Source organism: Delphinapterus leucas, chromosome 15, assembly GCF_059928025.1.
Source record: "Delphinapterus leucas isolate spDelLeu-1000000601 "Yukka" chromosome 15, BTC_Dleu_Yukka2, whole genome shotgun sequence".
Taxonomy (NCBI): Eukaryota; Metazoa; Chordata; class Mammalia; order Artiodactyla; family Monodontidae; genus Delphinapterus; species Delphinapterus leucas.
In genome coordinates, this window is record NC_143143.1 from 15,290,679 (window position 1) to 15,309,754 (window position 19,076).

General features: G+C 47.3%; 2 protein-coding genes across 2 annotated transcripts in view; one reads left to right on the plus strand and one right to left on the minus strand.

Moving 5' to 3' along the window:
- Window positions 1-10,260, plus strand: COX6A2 (cytochrome c oxidase subunit 6A2). The gene is made up of 3 exons (XM_089895854.1): window positions 1-8,777; window positions 8,927-9,063; window positions 9,148-10,260. Exons 1-3 carry the CDS (start codon window positions 8,705-8,707, stop codon window positions 9,229-9,231), a joined length of 294 nt encoding a protein of 97 aa, XP_089751980.1. The 5' UTR covers window positions 1-8,704; the 3' UTR covers window positions 9,232-10,260.
- Window positions 9,364-19,076, minus strand: part of ITGAD (integrin subunit alpha D) — a 25,170-nt gene continuing 15,457 nt past the window's right edge. The window contains 13 exon segments of the mRNA XM_089895855.1: window positions 9,364-10,580; window positions 11,043-11,074; window positions 11,077-11,152; window positions 11,415-11,516; window positions 11,639-11,752; window positions 11,946-12,023; window positions 12,131-12,238; window positions 12,398-12,476; window positions 15,542-15,625; window positions 15,734-15,813; window positions 15,926-16,039; window positions 17,833-17,974; window positions 18,198-18,256. Coding sequence (XP_089751981.1) covers window positions 10,467-10,580; window positions 11,043-11,074; window positions 11,077-11,152; window positions 11,415-11,516; window positions 11,639-11,752; window positions 11,946-12,023; window positions 12,131-12,238; window positions 12,398-12,476; window positions 15,542-15,625; window positions 15,734-15,813; window positions 15,926-16,039; window positions 17,833-17,974; window positions 18,198-18,256 — 1,182 coding nt within the window. The 3' untranslated portion in view covers window positions 9,364-10,466.

Genomic DNA, 19,076 nt, shown 5'->3' on the forward strand with positions numbered 1-19,076 from the left:
TTTCTAAAAACAAGGAAATTATCAATGATCCAGTACTGTCATCTAATGAACAGACTTTATTACAGTTTCACCAATTATTCCACTAATAGCCTTTATAGCGTAAGAAAAAAAATTATGGTCCAGGATATAATCCTAACTAGATGCGCATATTGCATTTAGTTTTCATGGTTCTTTAGTCTCTTTTAATCTGGAAGAATTCTTTAGTATTTTAGGACAATTTCTTTGTTTTTCATGACCTGGAAAAATGCTTACATCTCTTAATGGCCAGCGTCCTCCTGGATCTGAATTAGGCACAACACATTCAAACCTCAGTACAATCTTTGTAAATTTAGAAACTCTTTGGGCACCAAGAAGTTTTCTGCAGGTTCTTCCAGCTCACCCGTACCAGCGTCTTCATACCACTCTTTGCCCACCCCCACTCCCCAATCACTTCCATTCTCTGGGCCTCAGTTTCTTCAGCTGTAAAATAAGCAGATAGGATGAGATGGTTTTCAGGGCCCCTCGCAGAGCTTTCTCTCAAAGAGTTTATGATTCTGCTATGTGTAGGGTGTATGTTTGCCAGCATGGGTTTATACCTGCATTGAAACTTGGCTTTCCCATAGTTTGGGATGTCATTTGACACCCAGAATCTATTCTCACTTCCTTCTAAAGAGGCTCTCTGGACTGTAGTTGTTGGAAAACTAAACACTACATTTCTTAGATTCCCTTGCATATTAGGTTCTTCCAAGGTCCTTGCATGAGATTTAGAAGGTGTGAATGAAATGGGCCACTTTCTTGCTGCTATTTTCTGATGACCAGTAAAGTAGAGGAGGCATGGGGGTTTTCTGCAGTGTTGCAGTGTCTAATCTTCAGCCTTGTGGGTGTCAAGAATCAGGTTGGAGGCAATGAAGCAGCTTCCTAATCCCCGGTTTGCAGCTATGATCCAAGTCTCCTCTAGCTTATATGACACCACGTGAAGAAAAAGTTGCCCCTTCTGGGAAGACACAGCTCTGGGGGTCAACAGAGGGCAAGGTGGAGCCTGACTGGCCCAAGGTCACTCAGGCAGCTGGTGGCTGAACTTAGACCAAAATCAGGGTCCTTTCCAGATGTAGTCCACTTCTGGGTGCCAGGGCAGATATGTGGCTCCCAAAGCTGAGGGGACTTGGCAGAGGGGCACTAGGGTTAGATGAGCGAGGCACCAGCCTCTAGTGCAAAAGTTAAGGGAGCATGAAAATACTCGCAATCAAGATAAATGATACATCTATGCGTACATATTTTTTTAAAGGTTTATTTATTATTTACTTATTTAATTTGATTTATTTTTGGCTGCGTTGGGTCTTAGTTGTGGCACGTGGGATCTTTGTCGAGGCATGCGGGATCTTTCCTTACGGTGCGTGGGCTTCTCTCTAGTTGGAGTGCGCAGGTCTTCTCTAGTTGTGTTGCGCGGGTTCTAGAGCGCATGGGCTCTGTAGTTGCTGCACCCGGGCTCTAGTTGAGGCACGTGAGCTTAGTTGCCCCGCGGCATGCGGGATCTTAGTTCCCTGACCAGGGATCGAACCCTTGTCCCCTGCATTGCAAGGTGGATTCCTTACCACTGGACCACCAGGGAAGTCCCCCTATATATACTTTTAAATCAGAAAGCTACCACCTGTGCCAGCTACCTGCTTTTGTAAATAAAGTTTTATTGGAACCAGGGCCATGATTAGGGTGAGTTGAGTGAGGCAGGGTGGAGAAAATACAGGGTTGATGCCTGTCTTTATTTAAATCTTCGATATTTTGATATTTTGTTCACCATGAATTTTTTGCATTCATTTTGATTTTTTGAAATATCGCGTTGCAATGTCTTCTCTTGATTACTGAGTTTGGGGGCGTTCCCTTAAATTCTCTGCCAGAGGCCAGCTCCTCACTCTCCGTCTTTCCTTAGCGAGAGGTTTTAGGTACCACCACACCACGTTAGGCCAGGTCACCTCCACCAGGGCTCGCTCGCCCGGGCGCCCCAGCCGGCTACTTCCTCTCACATTCTAGTTAGGGACTGGGATGTGGTTCCTCGGTGGCTCTTTATGGTGTGCTCACTGCTCTGACCGGTTCGGCCCATCTTGGGAAGGCCTGGGGACAGGTGGGGCGGGTTTTGGGGAGGAGAAGCAAGCAGGGCGGCGGGGGATGGAGCGCCCCCTGCCGGAGGTTGAGTAAGGATGCCCGGGACCCTCCGCATCCGGGTCTCGGCCCCTTGCGGGGACTACATTTCCCAGAAGGCGCCGCGGAGGCTGCCAGCCGTGGAGGTTTGGCTGCGTCCCTCGCAGCCGAGCTAGGCGCCGCCGCCGCCGCCGCGTTTTCTCAGCCTTCTCTCGGGTGTCAGCCCTCTCGGGATTGGGCCCTCTGCCACGCCACGGATGGCTTTCCCGGAACTGGGGTCTGGCCCTCTCCGGAACGTGGGGGCGACTGGCCCCGTCTCGGCTGCACCTCGGTTGTGTCATGCAGGAGACGCGCAGGTGCGGGGTCTCAGTGGGTAAGAGCTGGCGATGGGCAGCAGCCCGGCCCGCCGCCTCCACCTAGAGCAGGGGGCGTTTCTGAACACACGCCTCCGCCGAGCCCCTTTGAGGCGGCACCCCATGAGCCCCGAAAGCACACGGGTGTTATCCGGGGTTGAAAGGGCGGGACGAGCACCTCCACTGCCCTTTTCAGCTTTCCACCTTCCGTTCTCTTCCTGGAGTCCAGTTATTCTATTAACTCCCTTAAGCAACCACAGCCCCTCCCGCCTTAATATCCGGGCCTCTACTACTGTTCCCAAGGTGTCCGCTGCGTTCTGCCTTCACCACGCTACCCCACCCCGCGCACCCGCCTTCCGTCAGGTTAAGCTTTCTCAGCTCTCCACTAGGCCACTGTGTACCCCCAGCCCGGACACAATCATGTAGGCTTAGACGGTTTGGTTAAGTTAAATTTTATCATCATGTGACACTGAGGCCAGCTACTGAGGGCTGCACACACCCAAGTTCAGGACTCGATCTTAGTCTATTGATACCCTGGACCCATTGCTCAGAAGGGAAACACTGCAGTGAAGGAAGGAGTAACCTGTGGAGGTTACTGAGGATAACCTGAGATATCCCTTTAGTTCAAAGGTTCTCAACCTTGGCTGTACGTTATTGTTATTACTCTGGGGTACAGCCTAGGCAAAAGAATTTTGTAAAACTTCTGGTTAATTCTAGTGTGCAGCCAGGGTTGAGACCACTGCTTTAACCCCTAGGACAGATGGGTGGGGCCTGGGATGGCCAGAAGCACTAGGCCAGGCCCCTCCAGCTGGGAGCAGCCTCAACCCTTTATCCCAGTGTGCTGCACAAATCATTGTTAACATTTTCTATGTGTCCCAGGCTGTGGAAAAAGGAAGCTCTGCCCTACAGTAAGAAACGTATCTGACAGCCTTATGTAAGGCAGTTGGAAGAAAGAGACAATAATCTCAGGAAGAGGTAAGGAAAGCCCAGGCTAGACAGGGAATGAAGGAGGGGAGAGCTATGATAGTCACAGAGTGGTGGATTATGGTGGCTAACAAGATCGAAGTTTTTGGCAACCTGTGGCACTTTCAATTGTCACAAGGGCTGACTGCACTGACTGTGTCCCAGCTGACTCAGAGAGCATTGCCAGAACTGCTGTGGTTTTCCTAGGGCCCCCAAGACCATGAATGGGCCACGGTCATCAGGCTTGGCTCAGTCTCAGACACGAGCAAATTGAACTGTGGCCATTCAGATTTTCAGAAGAGTGTCTACTTTATGAAGGCCAAAGGCCCTTTCTTACATAGGGCATCAGCTGCACTCCTGAGGACGATTTCTACACAAGAGATTCAAAAAAAATAAGCTCTGTGCGTGGCCTGAACATGCTCATGACAGCATTTTCTGTAGTAATGACATTCCAATAATAAAAGAAATGAATAAAATGTGGGATTTTAAATAAAAATTGTATGTAGCCATTAAAATATCCTTATGAAAGAATATGAATGAGCCAGAAAATGTTCACAAGTGAAAAAAGAATGCACAAATTCTTTTTGGAAAGCAAAATTAGATTCATCTTTTGCTTGGAGTAGTTTTCTCTTGTTCAGTAGCTAAACTATGACTATAGAGTAGTCAGAATATGTAGGCATGTTGGCAAAGCCTGAAGAAACATGCAGACATGATGATATTATTCTTAGAAGTGGTGGGATTATGGAGGAAAGGTAGTTTCTTTTTCAAAATTGTCCTAATGAGATAGGCATTATAGCAGAGAAATTAGCAGGAAGCTCTCTTGAGCCAGACCGTTTGGGTCCTGGTTCTGCCACTTATCGTATGGATGAGCACTGGCAAGGTTAAAACCTTTCGGTGCCTCAGTTTATTCATCTGTAAAATGGGGTGATAGTCCCTCTCTTGGTTAGTTGTGAGGTTTAATCAACGTGCGGAAATTCTTAGAACAGATAATCTCATTAGTACAGATGTGTAGATGAAATGCACTGGACCCAAGTAAACAGCATTGTTTTTAGTTGCTTTTCTCTGTTATTGCTATAGAAATAACCATGATCTCATTGACTGGCGGGCAAAGTGACTGGGAAGACTTAGATTGGGTGTGGTCACTTTCATGGTCCCTTTGGTTAACTTTCCAAGTGTGTCCACATTGTAACTTGGGAGGACAACAAAGATAAAAGAATCTGAGTCTTAGCATAAGCAAACCTGAGCAGCCGGAAGTGGTTCCTTGATTCAGTTACCATTTATTGGGGGCCTACTGTGTCAGGCACTAGGCCAGAGCCTCTGCTCTCGCGGAGCTCAGTCTACTGGGGAGTCAGACATGTGACCAGACGTTCCTGATGGTTCTCAATGCCACTGCAACAGTCACCACACCAAGTGTGATAGGAGAATTTGGGAAAGCTTTCAATGGAGCTGGGGCTCACGTGATAAGTAGGACAAGTTTAGGTGACAGGAAAGGGGGAAGGGCATTCTGGGCAGTTGGAAGTAAAATAAGTACAAAAGCACAGAGGTGTGAAAGGCCATGGCGATTAAAGCTGCAGAGGGGGGGCAAAGCCAGGCTGAGCTCTGCTGTCTGTACTGAAGCATTTGAACTCTTCTGTAGGCCATGTTGTGGGTGGCGTTTAGGCACAGGTGCTTTGAAGCAGGGGAGTGACATCAGATTTAATGCTGGAGTCTGGGGTTTAAGGGAGAACTATCACTGGTGGATTATATGGATGATAAACCAGAATGCAGGGACTGGAAGCAGGGGAGGCTGATAAGGAGTCTTTTGCAATAATCCAGGCAAATGATGACAAGGATTTGCACTTAAGGCAGTAGAACTGGCAACAGAGAGGAGAGGATGGAGTTGAGAAATCTTTCTGAAGTAGAACAAAAAGGATGTGGTGCCTGAAGAGACTTGAGTTGGAGGTGCAGAGCTAGGGGAAAAGCGGAGTCAAGGACTTGGGTAGGGGAATTCCCTGGCGGTCCAGTGGTTAGGACTCCGTGCTCTCACTGCCGAGGTCCCCCGTTCAATCCCTGATTGGGGAATTAAGATCCCACAAGCCTCACAGCCAAAAATTAAAAAAATAAAAAATAAAAAGAGTACACATGAAAAGATAAGAATAATAAGTAAAAAGAAAAACAGGACTTAGGTAGCAAACCTGGAAACGGGATGGGTGATGCTCTGAGGCACTTCTATGCTGTTGGAGTTCTCATCGAACTCCACATTTTTTTTATGCTAATGGCACATGGTTGGGAAGACCAACAAAAATTTTTAAATAGTTTTTATAAAACACAAGGGAAATAATTTATTAATCACTGATGTTGAGACATCACTTAATATTATGCTTGTCCATACCAAGGATATAAGGATTTCTGTAACATACCTTCGCCTACTACCTCCCTAAATCCCTCTGTAAATTGTGAGATTTGAGGGACAGGAGAGAGGAGAAGTTGTTCCTTTTGAATCTCAAAATGATGTTAGACAAGAGAAGCCAGTCACGAAAGAATGCATAATATGCAATTACATTTAGATGAAAATTTACAATAGGCAAAACTAATTTATAGGGGCAGAAAGCAGATATCAGTGATTATCTGAGGCTGGGTGGGAGAGAGAGTGGCTGACTGCACAGGGGCGTGAAAGAACTTTGAGGGGTGATGGAAATGTTCTATACCTTGATTGTGTTGGTGGTTATGCCAGTGTATACATTTATCAATATGGGCTCATCAGATTTTCAGCAGGAGGGGTACTTGGGCAGGTGCGCCACAAGAGGGCAACAGTAACAGAAGATGCTGGCAACCCTCAGGCCATCGACAGAGTACCAGCTCAGTGGGAACTTCCAAGCTGAGGCTAAGGGATGGGAATCCCCAAGGAATTGTTTGGTGACGACCAGCAAAACTGAGTGGAGAGAGGGGCGCCTAGAACCTTTTCAGGTAAAAATACCCCGTTCATTTTTGTTTTCTCCAAGAGCCATAATCATTCAGTAGGGAGGGGGCTTGAGGGGACTGTGTGTGGACAAAGAAGCCAAGTAACTTTAACTGGAATAAGGTCCCATCTTCTCAGCAGCAATTCCAAAATACAACTGGGAAAAAGCAACTGTAGGAAGAATTCTGTTATAGCTCAGTGAGGGCGTGGGAATAATTTAGCAACACTATATAACATTTAACTGTTCAACAAGGTTACTAAAAACAAAACAAAACAAAAAGCTGAAGAAAGACATGTAGAACCAGTTTAGACCCATCAGGAGGAACAGGTATGGAGACCCTTCTTGAAAATATACCTTCCTCATTTTTCTTTCATATATTTAGATTAGGTATCAATACATAAAACTTATTTTTCTTTCATATATTAAATTCATATCAGGTACATCAGCTCTTGATCAAAGCTGGGGGCATCCTGTTGGACTGTAGCTCTGAAAAGGTGTTTCTATAGCGTTATCCAAAGTAACACGGTCCAAACATTCATTAAATACACCTTTTTAGAGCACCCACTTCATGCCAGGTTCTGTGCTGGTGCTGAGGAAAGAACCACGGACAAGGCAGACGTCAGCCCTGCCCTGTCTTGCAGTTTTCTAGAGCCTCTAGGGTTCACACAGCCCTGCATATTCTTTCTCCTTTTTCCTCCAAGTAGTCTGATTTTTCAGACTGAAATAACATACTTAGCAGTAGACACTTGTCAAGTTTGTGGCTGTCCAACATCTTTGGAATACTCGTCCTACATTTTCTCCAAGATACAATTCCTAACCTCCTGAAGGCAGAAGCCAGAACTAGATTTCCCAGCCTTTCCCGAAGCTATGGCACAGGCAATGACCTAGGTGTGGCCAGTTGGTGCCCACATGATTCCTTGATTGAGAAGAGAGCAACTGAAGGATGCAAGTTTCATGAAGAATCCATTTTCAAGAGGGGATGAGGGTGGAAGAATCTAGCTTTTGATGAAATAAAATGTTTAAGGCGGGACAAGGAAATTTTTAAGCATAAAATTCTCGGCCCGTTTGAGCCACTACCCCCTCCCCTTTAGTGTGCATTGTGTATCTGCCTTATACATTAACTAGATACCCTTAGACGACACAGGAATGCCTACTCGCTCCCCTCCACCCCCCAAAAATAGCAATTTCCTCCTGGTGCCAGCAAGGTAATTCCTTGGAGATAACATTCCTTTCTCAATCCTGTAAGGGGTCACAATAGCCCACTACATGCCTTGTTGGAGTATGTAAACTGTCAGTATGTTACATTGATGTATAACCCTTTGTCTCAAAAACCTACATAACTGTATCTCGACCTCTAACAGGTGGAACAACCCTCAGAGCTTTCTGAAAGACTGTCTGCCAGGTTATAACCCTCAGGTTGCCTCCAATAAAATTTTCCATTTCTTTTTTTTAAAATTAATTAATTAATCTATTAATTAATTTATTTATTTAGGCTGCTCCGGGTCTTAGTTGTGGTATGCGGGCTCTTAGTGGCAGCATGCATGTGGGATCTAGTTCCCCGACCAGCGGTCAAACCCGGGCCCTCTGCATTGGGAGCGGGGAGTCTTACCCGCTGGACCACCAGGGAAGTCCCTATGTCTTTCTTAGATTGACTACTGATTAAATTTTGGTGACACTTTCCATGGCAGCATTGATGACGTTTTTGGCACTCAGTGTCCAGCAGTGTGAACTATGTCTGCACAGCTGGCCCACAGAATGGTTTGTTTCTGGCGGTACCAGAGATACTGCGAGCTACCTAAGATTCACAATTGCGTATCTTTTTAAAGCTAGTTAAAGGGAGTTCTGCTCTTTGCAAAGAACTGTGACTAATACATATACTGAGCTCCTGTTCCGTGCCAGACTAGGCTGGCACAATCCTCTATTGCTTTACCTAAACTTCATAAAGATCATTTAAGGTACAAATTATTATACAGTTTACACCTGAAAAAACCTGAGATTCAAAAGGACACAATTCATTCTACAAATATTTATTAAAGGCCTACTGTGTGCCAGCCACTGGGAATACAGTATTGAACAAAATATTTCCCCACAACTATAAAAAGAATGGCATATTGTATTTTAAATGTCCCCTTACCAAAATAAGACGCACAGCACAGCAGCCGTCTGGAGAGAAAGACCTCCAGGCAGGCCTCGTTCTAAATATAGAAACCCCCTAAAAATAGCCACCCACGTTACAGACTCAACAGGTGATTGGCCGGAACAGAGGGAAGGGGAACCGAGGCCTCAGTGAAGGAGAAGGAAAGGACGGTGCCGTTGTCCCCAGCTTCTCTCACTGACATGGCTTTGCCTCTGAGGTCCTTGGGTCGGGGCTTGGCCAGTGCGGCCAAGGGAGACCACGGAGGGACAGGAGGTGAGTTGCAGCCAGGGCCTGACCCTGTGGCTTCCTGACCTTGTCCATCTGTCCCCCACTCCTGCCTCTGGGACGTTCCAGGGTCCTGGCGACGCCTCCCCCTCCCGCCCAGTCCGTCTCTCTCTCAGCCCTGCCTTTCCCCGCTGCAGCCCGCACCTGGCGCCTCCTGACCTTCGCGCTGGCGCTCCCGAGCGTGGCCCTCTGCACCCTCAACTCCTGGCTCCACTCGGGCCACCACGAGCGCCCAGAGTTCATCCCCTACCATCACCTCCGGATCCGCTCCAAGGTACACTGGCCCGCGCGGGCGTGAGCGAGGGGGTGCGGGGGACCCCCAGGCTGACGCCTCGCTCCCCCCTCCCTCTCTCCACAGCCCTACTCCTGGGGAGACGGCAACCACACTCTTTTCCACAATCCCCGTGTCAACCCTCTGCCCACGGGCTACGAAAAGCCTTGAGGCCTTGGCCGATGCCCCCAGACGCAATAAAAGTGTGGAAGCCGTGTGTGGCCGCGGGCTCCATGGGAACCACGGGGCGGGGCGTCCATGGCTAGAGCTGGGCTTGTGCGCAAAGTGCAGTGGGCGCTCCACGTGGTCTTCCGGAGACCTTGACTTGGGAGGGACTTGAGGGAACAGCCTCGATGGACAGGTAGGAGATGGCCCCTCCCCTCTCACCTATTAATAATGAGGGCTCTAGGCTGTAAAGGGCTTTAACATACACTGACTTCTCACAGTAACTCTGGGAGCAAGGTCTAAGTTTGGTTCCACCTTCTCCAGAAGAGGAATTTGAGATTCTCAGAGATTAAATGACTTAAATTCAGGCAGCTCGTCGGAGGCCCGGTGGAGACTCAGGGCTGCAGATCCTGAGGTACCACTCTTTTCCTGACACACATTCAGGGCCTCTGTGATTTCCCGCTGTCTAGAGACAATTGTGATTTCAAACACAGGATCTACAGCCCTCTGTGTAGATCTTCATGACCTAATTCTGCATTTGGAATATTTTGGTCATTCTCTATGACCACCTTTAATGGGTCTTCTGTATTAGTTGGGGGAAATTAGATGCTCCCTTTCTGGAAGCCTGGTTCTCCTAGTTTTGGGGGACCCCATTCAAGGGGGATGTTGGTTCAGACAAGCTCTGGACATTTCATTCACCTCCTAGGACAGTCAATTCACTTGCCATTACCAAGGAGCCTGACGCCTAAGCTGAAACCCATGACCAACACACACACACACACACACACACACACACACACACACACACACTGAACTTATTTTGCCCTCCTCTCCTAAAACTACTCACGGCACCATTAAGAAAAGATGCTCACAGGCCCCAGTCACCTGAGAAAGAGAGAACATTTTCTGTACCCACAAGCAGCCCCTCCCCCCTTACTAGAACAGCATTCAGGTCCCTAGATTAGAGCTCTTTCATGCAAGGAAATCGTGTTATAAACATCCTCATTTAATGTGACAGTTCTTATACATATGAGAATTCATGCTGGCATCACGCCCGCTTCTGTAAAAAGTGGGTCATCACTGAAGAAGTCTGGTAGATATGTAAAAATATAAAAACCTTTCGATGCCTTGGGAAGATGGCTTAGCACCTGGCAAGTTGCTCAGGCCAGTCCAGATCTACACAGAAGTTATTCCCATGGAAGTCAGCCCATGGGGGTACAGCTAAATGGGAAAGTGGATTCTTAGGACAAAGGCTGATTGGGGGCCTCACAGCTGAGATACTCCCCACTGAATGTGACAGTGTCTTCAGGGTTGTCACCCATCATTTCTTTGTATTGACGTTTGAAGAAGCCACACTGTGAGGGGAAATAAATCAGAAAATCTGGATCAGAGGGCAGGGTAGGAAGTTGGGAGTAGGAAGAAGCTGAGACAGAAGAAGGAAGCCAAACTGACTTGTATTTGTGTGCCAGAACACTTATGTGAACAACAGCTATCACGTACTGAGTGTCTTCTCTGTGCCCAGCTCAGTAGCCGTACAGATCATCCATAGCAGAAAAGCAAAGATTCTGCATACCCTGGCCTCATGTTTGTCTCATTTCAGTCACTCTATGATGTAGGCATTATTTCATTTTGAAAATGATGAAAGAGCCTCAGAGAGGTTGAGCAACTTGCCTGACATTGTACAGCGAGTAAGAGCGAAAATGTGTACCCGGACCTGCCTGACTTCACTGTCTGAGTTCTTCCTGCTATACCCTCCTGTCTGTGGGAGGGCTGGGGTCGGGTGCTGGTGGTGTCAAGAGTGAGATGAAAGCACTCACCTTGTACAGTGTAGCTGTGATGAGAGCCAGCACAGCAGTCCTCCCACAGAGCTGCTCACAATGAGGGGGATGGGGTTATAGACCTCATACTCTTCTAGCACCATCTCCACCTGATTTGGAGATCAGAAAGCATCAGGCCTCTTGCTGTTCCAGACTCCTCCCAGTTTCCCAATCTTTAACTCCCTCCCTTTCTTTATCAGTCTCTACTCCAAGGGGTGAGATACAGAAGCACTCATGGGCTTAGAACAGTTGCCTGCCTAGGGACCTCCATTCTTCCTCCCTCCAGGCTTGCAAGCCCCCCACCCAGCATCACAGATTTAGCATCAGGAGCTCTCTGATCAGCCTGGTCACTGCCTACCACATGGTCACTACCTGGGCTCTCAAGAATGCCTCCTGTCCTTGAAGCTGGGAATACACGGATCTGTTGAAAATTATTTCAGCCACACTCACGACACGTGTCTTCTTCTGCAAAGTCTACAAAAAAGAAGGGGAGGGCTGGGAACTAGCTCTGGGGAGGGCTTGGGCTTAGAGAAACACCCTGGCTTGAGGTGGGCACAGACACATCAGGCCCCACCTGAGTCTGGGAAGGGACACACCTGGCTGGCCCAACCGAAGCTGAGGTTGCCCTTCAGAATAAAGTCAAGTTCCTCCTGGATGCCAAAGGAGGGGATGTCACAGCAGAACCTCAGGCAGGCAGCAGTGGAGCAGTCCTGGGGACAGGAGAGGAATGAAACTGAGGAGGGTCTTCACTTAAGGAGGAACCACAAGAGAAAATGAAATCTATCACATTTGGGGTGGGGAATAGATGGACAATCACAGAACGTAAACATGGTGATACAGCTAGCAGTACATTTCCCTGGATCCCCCAGCTCCTAGCTCGTTCTGCAGTGGGATCCTTCTCACCAGCACGAGACTGCTTGGAATCTGGGTCTGGAAGTCAGGTTGCTGGGGAGGTTCCCTCTCTGACACACAGGGGAGACTCTAGGAAGAGAGGGGAATAGCCATAGAAGGATCCACAGTCCACTGGTGAGAGGGTATGAGGCACTGTGGGATCAGATCCTGGAGAGTGACAAAAGACAGGCAGGCACCCATGAAGGGGCCACCATAGCCAAATCCCACACAGCCACACCTTTCAGCAGGACTGGGACCCAGAAATGAATGCTGATGGCCAGATCTCTCTGACTCAGGTTACTCACCTGCAGAAAGTAGAGACAAAACATTACTGTGGTCCCTGGAGCATCCCAAATCCCCCGCCACCTTTCCTGGCTTCAGCCCTCGACTCCTCTCCATCCTTGCCCACCAGCTTCCTACGTTCACATGGGAGGGACAGACGTGGATATTCCCCAGCCTCTCACACGATATCGATGCTCGGCCTCTTTTCTGCTCTTCTGGTCAGAAGCTGAAAAATTGAAGTACTTGGTGGATTCTTCCTGCCTGGAGAGAGAGAGGGCTTGTTGGTGAAGAACACCCCTGGGACCATCCTCAGTTGCACGCCAGCCTGTGCTGAGGCCTCTGTTGGGCCCAGCGGATGACCCAGGGGAGCGATGATGGTCCCCCTGTGACTCTGCAGCCTCAGCTTCAGCCCCTCTCCTTCGTGGCCTTTTCCCCCGTCCCCCAGAACTGCTAGCTTGTCCCTTGAGACCCCGGCCCTTTCCTCTCCCCATGACTTTGCTCAAGCTCTTTTTCTTCCTGCTTGGAATGTCCTTACCCACTCCCCTTCTGGAAATTTTCACTTAAAGGCCCAACTTGAACATGACCTCTCATCATGTCTGAACATTTCCCACGGGAAAAAGGCGTTCCCATTGCTTTCTCTACTAGGTACACGGTTGGCCTCCCGTAATGCTTGCAGAGGCAGCTGCCAGAGCAAATAACCCTAAGGGGACTTGAGGGAACCAAGGCCTGGAGGTGGGGTGCAAGCCCTTCCATGATGGGAATGAAGAAAATAGATCCGGCTCTCCTGGGGCAGTTAAGTAATTGGGAGGAAAGATGGTGTGTGGACGCAAGCCCACAGAGTGGACATAAATGTTCCAGGCTGCAGGTGGCTTTCCATCCATGCATCCATCCATCCATCCATCCATCCATGCATCCATCCATCCATGCCTCCATCCATCCATGCATCCATCCATCCATGCATCCATGCATCCATCCATCCATGCATCCATCCATCCATCCATCCATCCATCCATGCATCCATCCATCCATCCATGCATCCATCCATCCATGCATCCATCCATGCATCCATCCATCCATGCATCCATCCATCCATCCATGCATCCATCCATCCATGCATCCATCCATCCATCCATCCATCCATCCATCCATCCATCCATCCATGCATCCATCCATCCATGCATCCATGCATCCATCCATGCATCCATCCATCCATGCATCCATCCATGCATCCATCCATCCATCCATCCATGCCTCCATCCATCCATGCATCCATCCATCCATGCATCCATCCATCCATGCATCCATCCATCCATGCATCCATCCATCCATCCATCCACGGCCTCCTTTAGTCAACATTCATCATCTGGTAGGCTGCGTGCTTGGCTCTGGAGACTCAACGGTTAACAAGCCATAACCCCTGCCTTCCCAGGGTTTAACATCTAAGGGCTCAGTGGAATCAGGCAAACAAGCAGAGGGACCTGCAGGTTTCACCAGCAGCTAGTGTGCAGAAGCCAGGCCAGCCCTACAGAAACTCCATGGGCCCCGCAGTTTTCCCACAGATGTGACTGTCAGCTTGGTGATTAAGCACATAGGCCAGACCACCTGGGTTCACATCTCAGGTCCACCGCTTCCTACCTGAGTAACTTAAGGCAAATTCCTTAACCTCTCTGGGCCCCTGTAGTTTTTCCCTCTTGAAAACGGAGATGCTAACAATAATGCCTGTAACAGACTTGTGATGAGGTTTGTAGCAGTGCCATGAATGTTAAAATCTATTTTTCCACTTAGTATACTAGCCTTCCTCGCCGCTCCCCATCCTACCCCTTTCTCTCTCTGCTTCAGTTTTCCCACCTTAAAATCTTCCAGTTCTAAACCTCTTTACAAATTTGAGTAAATCACTCAGCTTCTCCAATCCTTGGAGAGGCACGTAGTATATGGCCATGGGCACAGCTCTGGAGCCAAACCACCTGGGTTTGATTCCTGGTTCTGCCACTTACCAGCTGAATGACAGGGGTAAAAAACCTCTGGATTTCCTTGTTGGCAAAAAGGTGTATAACAATAACTATATCAGGACCTCCCTGGTGGTGCAATGGTTAAGAATCTGCCTGCCAGTGCAGGGGACACGGGTTCGAGCCCTGGTCCAGGAGGATCCCACATGCCGCGGAGCAGTTAAGCCCGTGCACCACGACTACTGAGCCAGCGCTCTAGAGCCTGCGAGCCACCACTACTGAGCCCAGGAGCCACAACTACTGAGCCCACGTGCCACAGCTACTGAAGCCAGCGAGCCTGGGGCCTGTGCTCCGCAACATTAGAAGCCACCGCAATGAGAAGCCCGCGCACTGCAACGAAGAGTAGACCCCGCTCGCCGCAACTAGAGGGAGCCCGTGCGCAGCAACGAAGACCCAACGCAGCCAAAAAAAAATAAATAAATAAATAAATTTACAATAGCTATATCACAGACCTAATAGAGTGGTTAAATAAATGTAAATACATGTAAAGTACTTAAAACAAGGCCTGGCATATCGTAAGTATATATGACTGTAAGCTCTTATTGTAAATTTCAGTGTTTTCCCATGGATAGAAGGGGACATTCACACATGGAATTTGGAAGGGCAATGACACTGCCTGAACCCCCTCTCTAGTTCCCCTAAAAATTGGCACAGCAGCAGCAGCAGCAAACTCTGTCCCATGGCAATATTATAAGCTTCTGATCAACTCTAAAGCCTCTGGAATTTAGCCAGGTGGGTGGGGCTCCTTGTCCTGCTCCCAGCCTGGCCCCTTCCCCAACCTTTAGAACCCAGAGCAGCAGCCCTACACTTGCCTTTCCTGTGGGCTGCTCAGCCCTGGGCTCTTAAAAACCGTCCCAACAGTTTCTCACATCTCTGCTGTCCTCTGAGTTTTGTGAAAACCTGACCTTCTCTTCACTCTGTGTGGTGACAGACCATATCCTGTTGGGCACAAGCTCCCCACTTCAGAGTGCTCAGAAAAGCCTCAGTCTAATCTAGTAGCTTCAATTCAGCGTATTCGTGTTTAGCACAAAGGCTGGAACTGGCTTCATGTTAAAGGAAACCTGCACCTTGGAGAGAGAGAAGAGGATACACAGTGGTGGCAAGATATGTGTGTCCCACCAGCAGGTCAGTTCGTCAGAGAAGAACCAAGAATTGTGGGATATGGTGCTATGGTATAAATATATGGCTGGTCACAAGAATCGCCATGTGGGGAATCAGAGTGGCTAGCTTAGATACCCATCCTCAAAAGAGCAGGCTGGCCTGCAGCGGGAGGTACTAGGCTTGGAGGAAGGTCCAAGGGGAGGGCCAGGAATTAAGTACCTGCTGATCACTGTGTAGACAGCATATTTCACTGGGAGCTCCAGCTGGAAGGTAGTGTTGTTGGATGTAGGCTTATTATTTTCACTGGAGGGAGAGAGGGGTGACTGGTTGGGAAGGAATTCAGGAGAGGAGTTTCTGGCTGGGGCATGAAAAAGGAGAGCGAGGGACACACCATATGTGGCCGGGGCTCACCTGCTTCCATTGGCCCTCAAAAGCAACTTGTCTCCCAGGGTGACCTTGTAGGAGACATCAAATGTGACTATGAAGGTGCCCTGAGGGAGGAAGAAAGAAGGGTTGGGGATAGGGAAGGCCATGGTGGAGTGAGGGAAGGAAATGGGCCAGGACGAGGGAGAAGAGTGATGAGGATTGGGGGGAAGCTCTGACCTTAGTGCCCTCTTGGAAGATGGGGTGGTTGATGCTACAGCTGCTGCTCCTCAGGCCCTCATTCCCAGTGGGCACTGCCTCACATGCCAGGCGCAGGGGATGCTGATGGGGTTGCTTCCAGAGGAGGAGAAAGAATTTTTAAAAATTTACCCACATGTATATATGGGCTTGATGTATAACAGTGGTGGCATTGCAAAGCAGTAGGGGAAATGACAAGTTTTCAGTAAATGGTCCTGGGAAAATTGGCCCATACAAAACAAACAAACAAGCAAATACTGGATCCCTACCTCACTCCATACATTAGAATAAATCCTGACTGGATTAAAGACTCAAATGTGAAAAGGCAAAATTAGAAATCTTTTAGAAGATAATATAAGGGAATGTCTTTATATATAACCTTGGAGTAGGGATATATTTCTTAAACATGAAACACACATAAAACACTAAATACAAAGGAAAATTTTGATGAAAATCAACCACAACGAAATTAAGACCATCTATTTATTAAAAGACACTATAAAGAGACTGAAAAGACAAGCAGTAGGAATGGAAAAGATATTTGAACACATATAACTGGAAGAGGACGAGTAACCAGAATATGCAAAGAGCTCTTACAACTCAATGAGAAAAAGAGTTGGACAAGCACTTCCTAAAAGAAGAAATCCAAACAACCAAGAGGTCCAAATGAAAAGTTGCTCAACCTCATTAGAGAAATACAAATTAAAACTGCAAAGAAATACAGTTACTCACCCACCAGATCAACAAAAATTTAAAAGTCTGACAATGCCAAGTGTCAGGGTAGCTGTAAAGCCACAGGAATTCTCATACATTGCCGATGGAAGTGTAAATAGGTGAAAATGGCTTGGCTTTACTTATTAAAATTGAAGGTACACATAGCCAATGACCCAACAATTCCACATGTGGTATATACTTTCCAAATATTATGTGTAGGGGCGCCAGGATACATGTTCAAGAATAGTCATGGCCAAAATCAGAAACAACTCAAATGACCATCGATCATCGAATGGGTAAATAAATTGTGATTTAGTCATGCAAAGGGATTCTAAATAGCAGTGAAAATATTCCATAGCCACAAGCAACAACATGGATGAATTTCACAAGCATAATATTGAAGAAAAGAAGAAAGACACAAAAGAACATACAACATTGTTATCACTTATATTTGGAATCTAAAAAAATGAAACAAACGAGTGAATATAACAAAACAGAAACAGACTCACAGATCTAGAGAATAAACTAGTGGTTACCAGTGGGGAGAGGAAGGGGGCAGCAGCAAGATACAGGTCGTGGTTTAAGAGGTACAAACTACTGTGTATAAAATAGATAAGATACAAGGATATATTATACAGCACAGGGAATATAGCCGATATTTTATAATAATTTTAAATGGAGTATAATCTATAAAATATTGAATCCCTATGTCGTACACCTGAAACTAATATAAGATTGTAAATCAACTATAATTTAAAACTTGCAGGAAAAAAGGAACATACAACATGTCTCCATTCATATAAAGTTCAAATATTGGCAAAACCCAACAGTATTACCTAGAGATGTATTTATGGGTGGTAAAACTATAAAGAAATACAAGGAATTGATCATTGCAAAGTCAGAATAGTGATTACCTTTGGGAAGAGTGTGAGGTTAGGATGAGGGAAGGCACATAGCGAAAGGGCTTCTGGAGGTGCTAGCATTGCTTTACTTCTTGACCCGGATGTTAACTGCATACACTTTTGCTTAATAGTTAGTCATTAAACTATACATATGCCTTATGCACTTGTGTGTGTGTGTGTTTATATTTCATTATAGAAGAAATTAAGAGGAACCTATTATAAACCAGAGCAGGAGAACGGTCCCAGCCACTAGAGCCCAAGGGAGCTGTTTACCTAGATTCTTAACACTCGTCGATAGGACAGCCCTGCTGGATAGTAGAAGCTGATCACAGTTCCATAGGAATCCTCACCCTCATTCCACACGGTCACTGTCACATTGAGCTCCAGGGAGCTCCCCACCACCAGGGTCTGCAGGCTGAACAAGGAAGGACAAGACTGGGACAGAGACTCAAGGAAGTAGATTGGAATTGAAGCAGGGCTGTGGGAACTCACGAGCTACAGGCTGATAACCATCCAATCAAAAGCATTTCTTTGTTAGAAGGAGAGCGGAAGGGAAACACAAGGACTTCTCATCCTATGAGGATGGGAGACCCAAAAGCTTGAGTGTCTGGCTATGAAAGGAGATAGAGCTCACTCACCCTGAGAAGCTGAGGCTGACACTCAGGTCCCCTTGCCCACAGTTCTTCTCAAAGGGGAGCTGCAGCAAAACAGTATATTCTCTTCCCATCCATGTCTTAATCCATCTCCAATCCCCTCATTAGGAGCACTCATCGACATTGAGTATTAGCACCCACCCTGCACCCAGCGCTGTGCTAAACACTGGCAAGTAGGGCAATGAGGGAGGGGCAGTTAGAATATAAAGGGAAGATAAGACAAGATCCTTGGCTTCAAGGAACAGAAAGCTTAGCTGAGGAGTCAAATCCAACACTCACTGGAACAACCATTCAGCAAACATTATAGATTGTCAATGATGGGACAGGTTCTGGGTCAGGAAAGGTGGGAACTACAGGTGAATGAGACACGGTTCTTGCACTCAAGGAACCTTCAATACCAAAGGAGCCACAGAAGTAGACACAGATGGCTATGAGTCCAGTCAAACATGATATTTGGCCTGGTATCACCATGACACAACAGGAGGCCAGAGAAGAGGTGACAGACTCTGAGTGTAGTGTTCAAAAGAGAGGGAGATCAGACTGGGGCTTTGGGGACTAGAGGAGATCTTTGAGGTGGAGAGAAGGTGACGTTTTCCAAATAAGAAATATGGCATGCAGGAAGGATGTAAAAATCAACTTCCAAACAATGTCTTAATCTGTTTATTATGTGCCCTTACTAGGAAAACTATGAGCAGTTCTAGGTACCTATGATCCCTTGACAGTGTCTCCTCTGAAAGAATAAGGGAATTGTAATGTGAAAATGGAAGGAAGGAAGGAAAGAAGGAAGGAAGGAAGGAAGGAAGGAAGGAAGGGAAGGAAGGAAGAAAGACGACATGGACAAAGGCACAGAGATAGAAATGAGAA

Excerpts from the sequence above, each read along its gene's own strand:
- COX6A2 (XM_089895854.1), top strand. The coding sequence starts at position 8,705 with ATGGCTTTGCCTCTGAGGTCCTTGGGTCGGGGCTTGGCCAGTGCGGCC. Across the intron at positions 8,778-8,926 it reads AGACCACGGAGGGACAGGAG|CCCGCACCTGGCGCCTCCTG; the intron begins GTGAGTTGCAGC and ends TCCCCGCTGCAG. Across the intron at positions 9,064-9,147 it reads ACCTCCGGATCCGCTCCAAG|CCCTACTCCTGGGGAGACGG; the intron begins GTACACTGGCCC and ends CTCTCTCCACAG.